The 17,555-nt window shown below is 47.0% G+C and overlaps 1 protein-coding gene and 1 long non-coding RNA gene across 2 annotated transcripts; one reads left to right on the top strand and one right to left on the bottom strand.

Annotated features, from left to right (window-relative positions):
* Positions 1 to 12,029: 12,029 nt before the first annotated feature.
* On the bottom strand, positions 12,030 to 13,117 carry LOC119367879. Its single transcript, XR_005176461.1, has 3 exons — positions 12,396 to 13,117; positions 12,186 to 12,299; positions 12,030 to 12,081 (listed from the first exon to the last, which is right to left on the bottom strand). It is a non-coding gene; the product is annotated as an uncharacterized LOC119367879 (long non-coding RNA).
* Positions 13,118 to 13,944: 827 nt separating this feature from the next.
* LOC119364403 lies at positions 13,945 to 17,159 on the top strand. Its single transcript, XM_037629881.1, has 3 exons — positions 13,945 to 15,308; positions 15,969 to 16,044; positions 16,852 to 17,159. Exons 1-2 carry the CDS (start codon positions 14,054 to 14,056, stop codon positions 16,031 to 16,033), a joined length of 1,320 nt encoding a protein of 439 aa, XP_037485778.1. The 5' UTR covers positions 13,945 to 14,053; the 3' UTR covers positions 16,034 to 16,044; positions 16,852 to 17,159.
* The last annotated feature ends 396 nt before the right edge of the window (positions 17,160 to 17,555 follow it).

Here is a 17,555-nt window from a genome sequence, read left to right as displayed (position 1 = left end):
CAAATGTGTTCAAGCTCACACACAAGGGGGGCAACTAAAATTTACTGAATGAATGAGATAGTTGCCACATACACGCTCTTGAACGAGGCAAACTGATTTTTTACTGAATTTACATAATAGTAACCTCAAACATTCTTTTTCATTTGTGAGACTTGTTTTTTTTTTCTGAATTATTTGCGACAGTTTCCAAACTTTGATAGTTGCCACAATCGGTAGCACTGGACGGAACTAATGTGCACATTGAGTTGGCGTGTTTGCCACTTTGGATTTTGTATAATCATGTTGCAATACAGTATGTGAACACAATGTCTGTTGCCACAATACAGATATGACAGTGTGGCAAACTGGCTGCATAGTATGGCAACCACATTTGCATTCAAATAGTTAATATTTTTCTGTTAGGTGGCAACTGCTTACCCATTGCATTTTACATTTTCGCCATTAACAATTTGGTCTGTTCCTACATCAGCAGAATGGCTCGTGGCGATCATCAAAGTGATGATGACGATTTCATGGATCCACCTCAACGTAACCAGGCAACTGGACGGAGAAAAGAGGGCGATGAGGTAACTGTCCGCACACCCGCCCCCCTCCTCCTGATTTATGTTATTTGTTGGCAGCTAGATCTTTTTATAGTTGTCCATCATGAACTAAATTTTCATAACATTGCAAAAACATGGCAACAGCTCAACACTTTTGTGTTTGTTTTTTGCAGAAGAAGAAACGTATTCGCAACAGAGCCTCCCAGGAACGTCTTACCGTGTTGATTGACAAATTCACTGACGATCAAAAGGGAGCTGCTGCTGAGATGGGTATGCAGGTTCTGATGGATGTCCGGTGTACGAACCTTGTCAACCCGGTATGCGACTGGCTTGGTGAGATATACGATCCCGCCTCCAGGGAATTCGTGATCCCGGGACGGGGAAGACTTCCATTGAATGAGGAATCCGTGTTCTGCACTTTGGGTGTGCCTCGGGGACATATCAAAGTCCCGTACGAGGTTAATAATGAGATCGAGGAAGAGTTGTTCGCCCGTTTGTTTCCTGGGTTGGAGGCAATGCCGAACACGTCTGTACTGGCAGATTCTCTGCAGGACATGACGACGCACGGAGAAGTTTTCAAGATGAAGCTACTCATGTACCTCATCTCAGCTGTTTTCGCGCCGACCACTTCTCTTCGCCCAAGCAACAAATGTTTCCCCATCCTGGTGAATGATCCATGCTTGCTACTGCCAGTGTTTTCGTTGCGTTTCTTCCGTTTTGATTTCTGACGCGGCAAACTTTTTTGCCCTGAAATTTTGTGTGGTGCAGGCGAATCTGAAAAACGTGAAGAGTATGAACTGGTGTAAGTTTATTGCCGACTTTCTCCATGATGCTTTCAAAAACAAGATGTACCAGAAGGGTTGTCGTCTGCACTTAATGGTATTTATTTTCACCAGATCTCCGTGTGAACTCTTTGTTTATAACGTACTTTTATTTCATGCATGACAATCTGGTCATAACAAGATGGCAACTGCCATAGTGACAATGTGGCAACTGCCATAATGACAACGTGGCAACTGTCATACTGACAATGTGGCAACTACCTTCATATTAGCATGGCAACTGCTATCACAGTAGGATGACAACTGCCATCACACTTTGATGGCAACTAACACATACATATTATCGTTGGATCATACATTATCCTGCTCTCTTTTTCTGAACTACAAATTAACCACGATGGCAAATGATATTTTCTTTTCTTTGCAAAATTGTTTTAAATCAGCTCATGTATGTCGACTCTCTTGATCTGTCCACCGTGGATTTCACCGGGATAGGAGGCCCGCCGCCTACTCACAAGTTTGCTGTTTCTGCGTGGACCATCAGCGCTGTCAAGGCTGTGCTTGCCGCAGACAGGGCAACTGATGGCACATATGGAAAACTACAGGTTAGTTTTTGTTTATGTCTTTTTCACACGGCATGCTTACAAATTTGACATGACGCAACCGTCCGTGGTTTATAAGGCATGCTTACAATTTCTTTTTTTGTTTTTCATAGCTGATGGCCAAGCATGCTATAGACTACAGCGTGTTTGGGGGGCCTCAAAAATTTCAAAAGTGGATGGACGTGCACTCAGCTCCGTCTTGCCCTTCTGAGGTAATCAAAATGTCCACATCTACGGTTTGCCATGGATTACATGTTGATGTCGCGGAAGCGAATGCAGTACGGGTGTTGTTTTGTTGATGCTTCTTGTTTTCGTGCACAGGCGAGGGCACCAGTGGAGCATCTAATTGGGCAGTTTGCATCCGGAATGACCGGCCTGCTCGGGAAGTTGGTGGAGGGGTGGACGTCCCTCAGTGCCTCTGACAGCGGTGCGGTTGCGAGGCAGTTCACTTCATTTGTCCCAGAACGTACACATCGGCCAACCGGTTGCCATGGCCGGTATGACTACAACAGCTCCCAAGAGCCCGGTGACACACAGGATGATGTGGATGGAGACGCTGGCCTCAGCAAGGACGACGACGATGACACCGATGACGATGAACACGCTGAAGTTCGCACATGCGGCAACAAGGGCAAGGATGCAACAGGTGCCCACCCACCGTAGAAAGTGAAAGAACATACGGCTGCGAGAGGCGAGGGGGTTTTGCCATCAAGGAGGGGGAGGGCTCCAGAGGATGTTGGGCAGGGTTCTGCTGGCAAGAGGTCTAGGATCGATCCCGTAGCTGCCAGGAAGAGGTTCGACTCTCAATTTTAGTTTTCTGTTGTGTATCTTTTCTTTGGAACAATCTCATCCATTTCTTTTGCACTTGTTTTTTGTCAAGCGCGGCAATTAGTTTGTTGTCTGACAATTGCCACCTTCTTTTTTCCTTCCATCTGTTGCGTGCAGTGAGCCGACCGCTGGTGGACGAGCAGCTACGAAGAAACAGGCGCCAACGCCAACCCGTGTTTCTGCTCGCTTGAACAAAGGTGCCCCCATTGCCGGTGACATCCCTTCCACCAGGTCTTCTGCTCGTACGACGACGACCAACACCGGGGATCCTATCGTGTTGCCTGACCTGAGGAAGGCAGTCAAGAAGTAGGTTTCTCCATGTGCTTTTCATTTGAGATAGCGGTTTTTTTCTTGATTTTTCAATGCAACTGGTCTGCTTTGTCACATGTTCTTCTGTTATCATACCCCACGAGGCAACTGCTGTTTTTCCAAATGATTTCTTCCTTCATTTTTTAAATGTATGGCAACTCCTATTATCTTTACATGGCAACTGGCATCTAGGCCAAATGGCAACTATTTCTGTACCTAATGGCAACTGTCATCTTTTTTTTACCATTTTCTTCTGATAGTTCATCCCCCACCTAATTTTGAAATTGCATTCCTCACAGATCAGACATTTCTATCATTCCTTTCAATTTGCCTAACTTTGATAACTGCTGCTGTATGGCAACTGCTAACTATGGCACATGGCAACTGCTAACTATGGCACATGGCAACTGATGACCCCCTTACATGGCAACTACCAGCTTTTTCCACTTGTTTTTAGTTTTTTAATGCTTCTATCATTGCAAACATATTTTTTTGTCCTTTTTTTCATACCATTTTTCATGTGCTTTTTTTCCTTTGCAGGGTGAAGAAGACTACTACGCGCGGGGCCAAGCATATCAGTAGAGACCCACTCGAACGCCTGCATTCAAAGTTGTCAACAGGTGGCAACTCAGATGTACATGAGGCGCCAGGCGACAATACTGCTGCTGCACCGTCAACTGCTCCCACTAACTCTGATGCAAGTGGCTGACCATCTCCGCCGGCTGCAGATGTGCAGGCTAGAACAACAGGCATCCGTACATTGGGGAGTGACGAGTCGGTATCCGCCAGGACAGCTGAAATATTGACAACTCTTCTGGCAATGAAGGATGCTGCTGTGAGCCATGCCACCCCATCAGCAAGCGTCGAAGTGGATGCTCCCGAGACCAACCTAGGCAAGGAAGATTCCCGCTCATCTGACACTGATTCCAAGCGCGTGCCTGGTGTCTCACCTGTGTCCATGACAGAAGTGGCTGAGGCGGCACTTCACAAGGATATGCCATCTGCAGATGAGAATCCTGGCACAACAGCTCCAGCTCCTGTCGGTGGAGATACTGCTAAGGCGACCGTTCCGCGTGCTGGTCTTCCACCTAGGCGTCGTAGCCCCCGCAAGCAATCAACAGACATACCCAACGCTCCGGCTGTAGTTAGGAGCAGGAGAGACGAATCTGGTTATGTTCCTGCGTCCACACTGTTCCCGCCACCTGCAAAAATCAATGTGATGGAGAAACCGCAAGACCGGAGCACAACTGATGCAGGTGTCAAGCCGGGCACGAGTGACGCAGAGGAACGCCCGGAGCAGACTGCGCCTTCACCCGCAGCGGAAATCCCCAGCATAAATCTGCGCACTTCCAAGCTCCCAGTCAATGTCGGTGTCCCCTACAGTCCAAACAAGAAGATTGTCATGAAAGCTGCGGCTGAGACCGCTGACAACACGCCCCGCCCTGCAAATAAGGCCGATCATTTTGTAGCGGCCGATTCAGATATGTTTGTCGATCTTTCACCCTTGGATTCTGCCCCGAAAGTCGTTCGTGGTCCGGCCAGTAGGAATGAGAGGCACCCAATGGCCTTTACCCCACCGAGCTTCAGCCTCGGCGTCAGTCAAGATCAACCGGTGGTGCACGATCCTATACCAGTTGCCTTTGCTTTCCCAGGAGGCATGCCCGCAATGATGGCGCAGCCAATGGTCGAGGGCAGGAAGGCTGTCAAGTTCGCAGAGCCAATTGTGCAAGGTACACTCATCACGCACTTACGATTTTCTTGTATACATGTTTGTAGTTTGACTTTTGTCCCAATCACATTCTTTGGGGGTCCTCACTTGTGACGGCAACTGCCATGTGACGACATGGCAACTGGATTTGATGCACCATGTCACCTACGTTTTTTTCTTGCTGCCATGCTGCGTTTGACATTTGGGCAAGCACGTGGCAACTAAAGTTATTTCAACATGGCAACTGTAGTTGCTGTCACATGGCAAATACAGTTCAGTACACATGGCAACTGGATTTGCCACATCATGCCACCTGCATTTTTTCTACCATGCTGCATTTTTTCATACGGCATTCACATGGCAAGTGGAGCCGACACAACATGGCAACTGCAGTTGCTGTGACATGGTACCTACAGTACAACTAGGTGGCAACTATAGTGCAACTACATGGCAATTGTATTTGCTATGTCATAGCGACTGTAGTTGGACCACCCATGGCAACTGCCCCACTTTTTCTACCTACATATCACATCATGGACCTTTACCTCCTCACAATCCATCTGTTTTTGGATTTTATATGTATCCTAACCCACTTTTTTTATATTCATTGCAGCCACCCCTGAGGAGATTTCACCGTCACTTGATGAAGTTTACCGCATGATCGAGGAGACAGCATTGCAGAGGAGTTCCTCACGAGGGCAAGGGCAATCAAGTTCCAATGTGCCTGTAGATACGGTATCTGAGGATACCATTAGGAGTGTCACCCCTGGTCCTGTGAGGCAGCAGAGGGTAGTTCACCCACCCCCCGCGGAAGACTACGAGCCCAAATTCAGGGCCACTAAGGAACAGACCCAGCTGTACGATATCGTCAAGCGTTTTGGAAATGCGAGGACCAACAGCAAGCACATGAAGGAGCTGAAAGCGTAAATTACCATACCCCATAATCTCTCATCTTGCTTGCTCTTTTTTACCATTTATCTACTTCGTACTTTTTATAAATGGTCCGCTTACGTTTTAGTTCTTTCATATTTTTTTTTTACTTAGTAGGCATGATTCTTCCATGCTATATCGTTTTCATACAGCTCATGTTTGGACAGAACGAAAGTCATTCAGTGCGGAGCGACGTACGTCGACCTGGGTGATCTTGCCGAGTCCGTGAGGCCAAACGGAAAAATGTCGACGAATGTAGTTGCATGCGGGATCGACTACATCAACAATCACACCGATGTATGCGCCGACAAGATAATCATGCATTACAGTGTGACCTGCAAAATATGGGATGGTGACTTCCACCACAAAATCCTGAGGAACAATTTTGCACAACACGGTGACTTCAAGCTCACACTGAAGAAATATGTGAGTACTCCTTTCCTGTCTGCACCATTTTTTCACATGGCGTGGTTTTTTGCCAGAACTTGTACTTGTGTTTGTGTGGCAGAAGTTTTCATGTGGCAACAGTTGCCGTGCACACTGACTTCTTGATTTTTTGTATCCCCATGCAAACTATGTGGCAACTTGATAGTAAAATACATGGCTCATTTTGTTCATACAATGGATGGCAACTTTCTTTCAACTACTCCCACCCATAATCAAACATTCTACGTGATTCTAATTTTTTTGTCCCTCTGTTGTTCTTTCATGTGAACTTTGTATCTCATTTCTTCACTTTTTTAAATGCAGGTCATGTTCCCCATGTTCTAGGAGCTTGCACCACACGACCGACACGACAAGTGTGGTCACCACTATGCGGTCTGTCTTGACCTGAAGAACCAAAGTATTGAGGTGCTTGATTCAATCCGTTCGGAAGCTGATGCAGACCTTACTATGCATGTTGAATTCTTCATCAAGAACCTCAAAGAGACTTGGAACCGTCACTACGAACATTCAAAGGTCCAGATCAGGCATTTCCCGACTGAGTATGTGGCGACTGTGAAGCAAGGGAACACGTAATTTCTTTTAACCCGCTCCTTCATGTGCCATTTTTACATCAATCCACCCCCTCTTTTTGTTGACACATATGAACTAAAGTCCATCTTTGCTGCAGCTGTCCATTTTGCGTGTTCACCTGAACTCTTTTTCCTCGTGCAGGACGAATTGTGGCTTTCACGCGCTGGAATACTTTGCAAAGTGGGAAGGCAGAATTGTCCCCGCTATCACAGATGCAACGGTCGTTGAGCTCCGAAAAATCTGCACATGGAACTGGCTGACGAATGAAGATTTCAACAAGCGGTCCGGAGCACGCGAGTTCGTGGAGGAAGCTGTCAAGCAAGTCATCAAGAAGTACAAGTGATCACGTGGCGTTACACACCAGACGCACACCTTACATTCTGTTGTTGAGGAATGTAAGGTACTATCTCTCTGTTCTTTTTGTCGAAAACTATGTTTTGTGTGCTACGTTATGACTGCAACCTCGTGTAGCCTACTATGTAATGGTGGCGTGTTAGCGACATTTTTAGTGTTTTCTGTAATACATGTGTGGACGTGAACCTATTTTAGGCGTTACATCAGATATGTTTTTATGTTTATCATTACGACAGTGGTTTCGTCGTTTCTAGCATCGTTTTTTGCTGTTTCGAATGCGTCTGTGATGTTTTCAAAAAAAAGATGGCAAATGTAGTTCAACAGACATGGTTAGTGAAAGTCATCGTCATTTTTTCATTTTTGGCTGTTTTGCTTGTTCTTTTTCATCGCTAATTGCACCGGCTAGCATTGGGTAGGTTTATCATGTAGCCATAACCTTTGCTGCGGTTTATGCACGTTTACGCTTTTTTTCCAACTTGTTTTCACATACATTGCACACAACACACTACGTGCTTCTAAACCGCATCGTTTTTGTCATGGGGATATATGCCATGCAGAGTCATTACAAAAAGCATCCGGAAATTTTCAGTACAGCTAACATGGCAGATACATCATAAATAACATGGCAGATCCAGTACAACTTACATGGCAAATCCAGTACAACTAACATGGCAGATCCAGTACAACTAACATGGCATATTTAGTATAAAGTAGCATGGCATATTTAGTATAAAATAGCATGGCTTATCTAGTATAAAATAGCATGGCATATTTGGTATAAAATAGCATGGCAGATTAACTACACATAACATGGCAGATTAAGTACCCATAACATGGCAAATGCATTTTATCCATTCAATGAATTTTCCTTCTACTTTTGTCCCCCCTCAAGAGTCATTCTCCCAATTAAAAAAATCCCATTGTATAGGGGTACAAAACAAAATGTCCACATGGACCATGTCACAGCGCCCCAATTTTTGCTCATGGATTGCCCGCCCCTTTCTTCGTTTTCTTGTGTTTTGCTTGAATCTCCAGTCCCGACTTGTACCTTATCTCTCTCGGACGACCCTTTGTGATGGAACGGGGTGGGTTCCTGACCTGGGTTTGTGTGCTTGCTGTTCCAGATCCTATCTCCGAGTTTTCAGACGATGGCCCCGTGGATGAAGGCACACTTGATGTGCGGAGGAACCGGTGTAAGGCTTCCTCGGCTTTCCTTTTTTTGATCTCATCAAGCTCTCTTTTCAGTGCCTTCCTATGTTTTTCTATGACTCTCGCTGTGTCATCACTCTTGCACGCTTCATCAATTAGCTCAGCATAGTTCTTTGTCAGCACAACGTGCCTCACGGCTTCCATGGTTGACTCAGGTCTCTCGTCATGCACAGCCAGAACTGCGTGTGTTGTCTGCGGCGCCAACGCGTCGTCAGCGTCCCAAGTCCATGGCCTCCTTATGAAATGGCGGGGCATGCGTGTCACAACGTTCATGTCCATGACTTTTAGTATGTGACAGCACACAATGCCGTCCCGTTCGAATTTGCAGCATTGGCAGTAGTACTCGCCTTCGCCTATCGAGGCTCTGACGAAGTAGTTCCTTCCTTTGTCCGCGTCTTCAGGTTCTGAATCTGACATGCCCAAAATAGAAAACACCTTGAACGTATGTTCGTCCACCCGAAAAGCCGTGAACATGCTGGCACGCTTTATTTCTTCCTGGAATCTGCAAGTTTTGTGTGTTTTCTGTTAAACTTTCATGCGATCTTTTTCTTGTACACCCTTATGTTGTCATGGAAATAGAAATGCATTTTGTTTGAACATGGCAAACATAGTTCATTGAACATGGCAAATATATTACGTTGAACATGGCAAACATAGTTCATTGAACATGGCAAATATATTACGTTGAACATGGCAAATGCAGTACACTACACATGGCAAATGCATTACAACATACATGGCAATTGCAGTACAACAGACATGGCAATTGCAGTACATTTTCAACTGGATATCGTCATTTCCACACCAACATTCCCCAATGGAAGCACATTGCATAAAACATGGCAACTGCATTTTTATTAAACATGGCACCTACAGCTGAGTAAACATGTCAATTGCATTTCAAAAAAAGGGCAGATGCGTTTCATTAAACATGGCAACTGCATTTCAGCATATGTGTCGCCAATATAACATTTTTTTAGCATTTTTTGACATTGGCATTTGCATGCCAACATGCTCCAATGGAAGCACAGCGCATAAAACATGGCAACTGCACTTCATTCAACAAGGGAAATGCACCCGAGCAAGTATGCCGAAACAAAATTTTCATTTTAACATGGCAACAGCATCTGAGTAAGCATGGCAAACAGTATTTCATTAAACATGGCAGCTGCATGTCATGGCAACTGCATTGCACTCTATAAGGCCCCTACTGACTTGGTGCTTTTTATGCAAATAAGACTGTAATGCAACTGACTTACTTGTTAAAGATCTTGTTGGTGTATATCTTGCTCATTTGCCTCTCTATCGGTAAATACGTTAGCAATTTTGGCTGCTTTAGGGCTGCGGTCGCTTCTTGCTGTAGCTCAGATCCCATAATTTTTTGTTGCAAAGTTGTGTACTGCTTGGCAAACTGTAGCAATGAGTTGCCAGGGCTGACGTACCGCTTTAAAACAGCATTGAACCCCTCGCTGCGCTGCGTAGTCTGCAGAAAGGGGAAGAAGCACTGCATGAAGTAGGCCGGCACCCAGTACATTCGCTTCTCCCACAGGCTAACAAGAGTCTCGTTGTCCTGGACTTGATGTGTTTCAGTCATGGCCATCCAGCTCCTTTCAAACTCCTCCACCGTCAAGCTGTGGTCCACGCACAGCTCGAATGCCTTGTGCAGCTCTGGACGGTCGGCAAAGAACGGTCCTAGCGTCTCCTCAGCCTTTTTTATAATGTGCCACCTGCAGTGCTTGTGCACTGCCAACGGAAAGACCTCCTCTATGCCTGCACGCATGCTGAAATCTTGGTCCGTTATTATGTTCATCGGAGCAAGTCCATCCATGCACTCCAAGAAGGTCTTGAACAGCCAAACGTACCCATCTGTGTCTTCGTTCCGGACGAGGCCGCATCCGAACTGCAACGACTGATTGTGGTTATTTATTCCTATGAACGGAGCGCATGGCATCTTGTACATATTGGTGAGGTACGTCGCGTCGAATGAAATGCAATCTCGGAAATGTTTGTAGGCTCTCCTTGCAGCACCATCCACCCAATACATGTTCCTGACACGGTCCTCATCGTCCAACCTTATCCTGTAGAAGAAATTTGGATCTTCCTTTGCTTTCGCATCGAAGTAGGCTATTGTGGCCTCTATGTCTGCCAACTTGCTCTCTCTACGGTACTTGGCCTGTAGGTTTGTGACGTCAGCTGGTATGTACGGCATGCTACTCAGAGTCCCCTTTTTGCTGTGGATGAGAGATAGTATCTGTACCATTCTTGATGGACCGACGTTACAATCATGTAGCAGCTTTACGAATTTCCTTTCGACGGGGGTGAACCCTTTGTGGGCGGTCAGAAATTTCACCAGGTCGAACTTCTTTATGAGTTCGTGGTTGTGCTCGTCAAAATACTCATTGACCACCCATGTTGCTCCATCTACGTTTAGCTTACACCGGACAGGGCACCCCGTCTTGAGAATGATGCCTCTCTTTCGTTCCGGAACGACAGGCGCAACACCTTTCCCCTTCTTGTTCCTCCGTGCCTTGTGGCACCTCATCTCACCTCTGTTGTACTCAGTAGTTTTCTTAATTTTCCTATGGTACTCGGTGTTGACCGAAAATCCATGGAACTTTGCGTATGCCTGGTAGTATTCATTTGCTTCTGCGAACGATCCAAATCTCTGCCCAATGTATGGTGGCTGAGGTACCACGATCTCGGATTGCCCACCATCTTCATCCTCTTGTGCGTCGTCGTCAGTTTCATCATTCGCTTCAGTATCGGCGGCAGTTCCATCTACTCGAGTGTTGCTAGTGCTTGTGTTCAAAGGGGTGCTCGTCGGCATTGCTGGAATGATTGCCATTCCTGACTCTGACTCGAAATTGTTTGCGGCATGACAGTCTGCTGGCTGGTGGAACGCGTCTTCCGTGCGCTCAGAGCTCCCCGCAGTAGATGTCCCCGCACCGCTGTTCACTGTAGTTGTAGGTTCTGTAATAGAAAAAACAAGCACGAGAGTAAGATTTTTTGGTTGAATAAGATGTGTATCACAACGGATCACACCATCTTTGATTGATTTGGCACGACATATTTTCAAACAGCAAGCCGCGAGACTGCGTGTGGACATGTGTGGCAGCTGTAGCTGTCCAGTCATGGCAGGTACTGTTCAACAAACATGGCAACTATTGTTTTGCCTACAAAAAACTACAAACAACAAATGTAGTGATGTTTTTTGTGGTTCAATTTTTTTCCTTACCTTGTTGTGCTGCATTTGGCCATCTTGTGTGGTCTGTGACACCAAAATGTCGTGCTCCACCTGCAATTTGTGAAGCTTGCCACGGGACGTTTGCCGTGTCACCACCAGCGTAATACGCTGTAAGCATAGTAGTGGTTGGTCAATTCATGGCAATTTGCAGTTTGTGCTAGCACGGCAACTGCAGTCGCCCCTGATGTGGCAACTGCAGTTTTCACTGGCATGGCAACTATAGTTGCATCGGCATGGCAACCGCAGTTGTTCCTCCATGGCAACTGCAGTTGCGATGACATGGCAACTGTAGTTGCTCTGGCATGGCAACTGCAGTTGTTTCTCCATGGCAACTGCAAGTGTCCACTGATGGCAACAACAGTTGTCCAGGGATGGCAAATGTAGTTTTAAATTCATGGCAATTGTAGAAGTCCAGTCATGGCAATTTGGAGCTGCCAACTATGCCCCTTCTGCTAATTGGACATCCGCAACTTCACTTTTTTTATGGACTGACCTGTGTATGATGTCGATGGCAGGTACATGGGTGCTGGCTGATGCCACGTGCTGGATGAAGGCCCTGCATTTTCACCCGTGATAATTCGTGAGTCCTCTTGCTAGTTTTTTTGCATGTCCATTTTTCACGTCCACAGCAATATGTGTTTTTTTTTGGTTTTGCATTACCTTGATTAGCCATACTAGCTAGTTGAGGTTGGTTGCCCGTACATATGTCAGTGTTAGCGCCTTGTGACTGAACTTGCCATGGGGCCCCCCTGAGAGTGTTTTGGTCATAAGAACCTGCAAAAAAATGGAGTGTAGGACATAAGTAGAATGTCATCTTCATCGTTGCGAAGTTGGCAACTGCTCTCTTCTTTTTGTTACCACGCATCATACCTACGCCTGCATACTGTTCTAGTAGTGGCAGCAACGGCCCTGCAGAGATGAGTTGACTATACTCTGCTGCATCCCAAGGCGGTGTTTCTGGCCTTTGAGAACCCCAAGCATCAGCGCCACCTTCGCGATTCATCCTTTCCGCGTCTCGATTCTTTTCCGACATGTTCTCAATCACTGGATGATCAAAAAGGCATCAATAATCCACAAGAATTGTATTCTTCTGCTGCTTGCACATGGAAGATAGGGATGGCAAGCAACAGGTCAAAATAGGTGGCAATTGTCATCATACACAAGCGGCAACTGTCGTTACACACAAGTGGCAATTATTTTTTCCCACCCTCTTCATTCAAAAAATCGTCCTTCCTGCCCTTTTTTAGGGATTCCTACTCATCCATTTCATACCCAACTACTTAAGTGCCTAAACTAGGCACCTAAGTTAACCTCAAACGTAGTACATGGCAGATCTGGTGTATTCTGCCTGGCAATTGCGAATATACACCGAACCATGCAGTGTTCTACCCCTATAGTATGGACCCAGTACAAGATCGGGAGATTTTCAGCCTTAAGGATGAGAGGGAAGGACGAGATCGAGAATTTTCACCTGGTTTTAGTTGATCGTGTCTGGAGGGCTGGATTGGAGTGGGCGGCTGGGGATGGGAAGGGTTAGGGTGTGGTTTGGGGTCGGAGCGCCCTACGGATCTGCCCTGGTTGCCATGGCAACCAGGGATGGCCGGCGACGGATGTTGGGGTTCGAGAGGTGGGGGACGATGGCGGCGTACGAGAGAGGGGATGGATCGGAGGCGTGGATCGGCTGGGTCGTGCGGGCAGCCGGTCTTCTGGCCCAGACGGGGCAGTGCGGGCGGGGTTGCCACACACCGGACGTGCGGGCCGTGCTTTTGTGCGCTCGGACGTGGTCGTGCGGGCCGATCCCCGTCTATGCCGCACGAGGCGTGCGGGCGGGTTTCTATCGACGCCACACGTGTGGCAGTTATTCGGACCCTTCTAAAAAATTATGGACCCACTTAGCTGGCGAACGTTCGTCGGGAGGGGTGGCATTTGCGAATGATCTCGCTGACAGTTTTAGTTTTGAGGAATGACAGCTTCATCATAACATCACGGCAGTTTTTGTCACAGAATGCAAATTTCCGTTTAAAATTGTCGTTGTTTGATCTCGTCTCAGAACTAAAACTGCCATCAAAAGGGGGTCGTTTTCCATTACTCTCCCACAGAATGTCATCCAAATAAGATTTCCGAAAATTGTTGGTATTTGCATAGTATTGCACAGCACAATCAATTTCAAAATTTTCGGTGACCTGTATCTTGCATCAGCACTGATAGGTCCTACTCTGCAGTGTGTGTCGATGATAGGAGTAGTCTCAATCTGTCACTCACGTAGATCACGAATCATAATCCAAAATCTTGCAGCCCAGTATCCAACGGAAGCATACCGGGCAGAGAAGCACATGGGATGGGGAAACTTGCACGAAACGTTGTGTCAGAGCAAAGCGCCCGCCCCTCCCTCCTCGGCTTCTCCGACCGGCAGCCATTCCACCCCACCCCACTCCCTCACACTCTCCCCAAAACCACCCAAAACCCTCTCCGGTGCGGTCTCCTCTTCGCCTGCTACCAAATCCATCGCCGCCCCGGCCTCCGCCGAAATGCTGCTCCCTCTCCGTCGCCTCTCCGGCCACCTCTCCCGCGCCGTTGCCGTCTCCGTCTCCGCCTCCGCCGATGTGCTGCTCCCGCTCCGCCGTCTGCCCGGCCACATCCGCCGCTCCCTCTCCACCGCCGCCTCGAACCCTCCCTGGGCGATGATCTACCGCTTTTCGGAGACGCCGAACTACACGCGAGGCGCGTCCTTCTCGCTCGCGCCGCCGCCGTCGGCCACTCTCTTCTCCATCCCCGAGCGGGCGTACGACCCGGAGGAACGCAAGCGCAACCCCGACCGCAGGTACGTCAACGTGTACGCCAGCGTCATCTTCGCCGCGAGCCAGGACTGCCATCTCCTCCTGAAGACTACGAGGATCCGTTTGAGCGCCCACACGGCCGCGGGGCTGAACCTGGCCCGCCCCACGGAACAGGAAGCCGAGGTGGTCATGGAGGAGGCCGTCGAGAAGGAGTTCGTGCGCTACGTGTGCAACCCCGTTACTGGCCAGCTGGTCCGCCTTCCGGACTACTTGGGCATGAAGGAGATCTTGCAGACGGCCACGGGCCTGCTCACCCAAGCAGACGGCGGGCACGGGCCGCCTAAGAGGTACGCCGTTGTTGAGCTCCTAGAGCTCAACGGCGAGGGGCGCTTCGTGGTGTTTTGCTTCTCCTCGGACACAGGGAAGTGGGACGCAATGGTGCGGCCATCTCCGCTGCAGCCTGGGCGCGAGATGCGCTTGTTCAATCACGAGGTGCTGGCCTTTGGTGGACGTCTGTGGTGGGTGGATGTGAGCTTGGGCGTCCTCTCCATGGACCCGTTCAGTGACAAGTGTGAGCTCCGCCACGTCAAGCTGCCTCCCGGCAGCGCCCTTCCTCGCCAATCACACGCAGAGATTTGCGACCTTATCAAATACAGGCGCATGGGTGTCAGCGACGGGAAGCTGCTGTATGTCGAGGTTTCCATGGAGGCGCCCTACCAGATCAGGTCATTCGTGCTGGACGACGAGAGCGGCCGCTGGGCGTTGGAGCACCAGGTGTCACTGGATGCCAAGGAGAGGCCTTTGGTTGGTGCGATTGATCCGCTCAACGCTGACTTGCTGTACCTCAACTTGGGCGCTGAAGTTACTGTTAGCGTGGACATGCGCCGGAACAGGATCATTGCTCAGTCATCTGTGTTGGCCAGTGGTATCCAGCCATGCTATTGCGGGTCAAATGTGTTCTTGCCATGTGTGCTTCCGTCATTTCTGGGATCAAGCCAGATTCCAGGTGAATCACAATACTCTACAACATTTCTCTTAAGTTCATACTCCCTCCGTAAACTAAGTGATCTAAACGCTCTTATATTAGTTTACGGAGGGAGTACTAGTTAAGATATCCTCCTGCCATGCTATTGCGGGTCACTAGCACATGTTCTATGCATCAGTTATGTCACTAGCACAATTCAGTATGCAATGTACAGATGGATATATACTGTTACAAGTGTTGCCTGTCAATATTATAGCTGTCGTTCAAGTTCTTGTACCTTGATCAAAGGATGCCTGCTTTTCCAGGTGACCACGGCATGATGTCTACCGTATAAGGGTTGTGCTGTTTATACTCTTATTAGTTGCTATGTGTTGTTGAGTAAGGTGTTAGAGTTCCTGGTAACCTGCTCTATGCATTGTAACTTCAATACTTCATAGCTCTAGATGAAGGAAGAGTTTACACCACTCGGCCTCTGCATCAATAATTCATCACACAGCCAAATTTTAGTGCATTGTTTCCGCTTAAACTGATATTAGAACAACAGAAAAATTATGTTAAATGATGCTCTCAGGAAGCACTAATTTTATGATGTTGACGCCACCCATTTATAAAAAAATTATGTGTTATTATGGTGGCTGTCATTCAAGTTCTTCTATCTTGACCAAAGGAACTTCTTTTCAGGCAAGAAGGGTGCCCCAAAACAGCAAACTTTAGCTGATGTTCTGGTTCGTGCAGACAAATGCTAGAAGATATGAAGGTACAAAGTTACCAGCCAATGTATCTCTTGGTTGAAGTCTTTTATTTGACCCATTCTTGCTATATAGTATCATACATTCACGTGTTTAGGATGATGTATTCGTCTTACATATACTCAGCCCATTTAGTTCATGACTTGATATAAATGTTGTGCGTACTTTCTCAATGACTACTAATTATTGTCCAATATACCAGCATCCTACTACACCGTCATTGCTTGATTCTGGTTGGTATTTCAGCAGCATGAGTACTTTGTTTGGGACTCAAAATACTAGTTACATAATTATATGTTAGTGTTAATGATATTTCTGACATTTGTTATAGAAAATATTCATCTCACAATGCAGTCTTATATCAATAGCTTGTATATTGTATTGATGGTGGTGCTGACAATATTTGTGTTTGTTTTACCATGCACCTTTCAGCCGGGTGTATATTTGTTTCTTAGCTAGTAGACCCGATTAAATTCGAAACTGCAAATTAGGCATGAAGTTGTATAGTGTATAAGACCACTCACTATAGTCTTTCCTTTTCCTAAAGTATTACCACTAGTCAAGCCTGAAACTCAAGCTTGTTATTCCTCAACAGGTGATTACCGTTTTTCTGCTTCAATCAAGACACTGGTAGAAAATAAACATGTTGCACACTCGCCAAGTACTACTGTAGTAGTGACTGTTTGTTTAAAACAACACATCGCCTTGTCTTTTTTTTATATCACGTTTTCCTTGTCCGAAATGCACCTCATGCTCATATTGAAACATCCCTGAAGTTTCATACATTTCACTAACTTTCCGTGTTCATTTCTTAGAACTAACAGGTGCAGGTGCTCTGATGGCTTAGGAAGCTGATGATGGTAGTTTGGTGAACTCTCGTTTTGCGGAAAACCTGGAGAAACATGGTGTTTTAGGAATTTGGTCGCATTTTGGGGATAGGATTAACCTGAGAAGTTTGGCCTTGCTCTAGTTTGCTAATGAACCATGTCGTTGAACCATGTGAGTTGTTCCGGACCTCCAGTGTAGGCCTGGATATTCCCAGCATGTTGTCTCAATTGAACCACCACGTAATATGACCAGTACATCGGGCTGTTACGTTCTGCTATTGTTAAGTGATGAGAAACGATGGGGAATTTTTTTTAACTGAATGTGCCGTGGTGGCTGACATTCAGATTCAGTCGTTGTGGCCTTCTGAATGTGGCCTGCTATGCTAATTCAGCCCATCGGGGAGAGCAGTCAGTTTGACTGAAAACTTTTGGTGGCCGTGCTGTTGCACCCTCATCAACCTCTTCCCAGCTTAGGTATCTAAGGCTTTCTAACCGATCCCCTAAAAGGCCATAAGGAAGTTATAAAAATTGATTATACTTCCTTACGGCGCACCTAGCCGATCCTTAAAAAGCATGGTGAAGTAAAAAATTTACTCCAACTCCCAATATCCCCCAAATCTTCCTAAATATACTCACTCCTGTGGCGACCGAGTAAAACTGGCGCCTCTCTTTCTCCCACCCCTGCGCCGCCC

The sequence above is a fragment of the Triticum dicoccoides genome, chromosome 2B (genome assembly GCF_002162155.2).
Source record: "Triticum dicoccoides isolate Atlit2015 ecotype Zavitan chromosome 2B, WEW_v2.0, whole genome shotgun sequence".
Classification (NCBI taxonomy): Eukaryota; Viridiplantae; Streptophyta; class Magnoliopsida; order Poales; family Poaceae; genus Triticum; species Triticum dicoccoides.
Note: the sequence above shows the minus strand (reverse complement) of the source record. Positions and strands in the feature narration are given on the sequence as shown.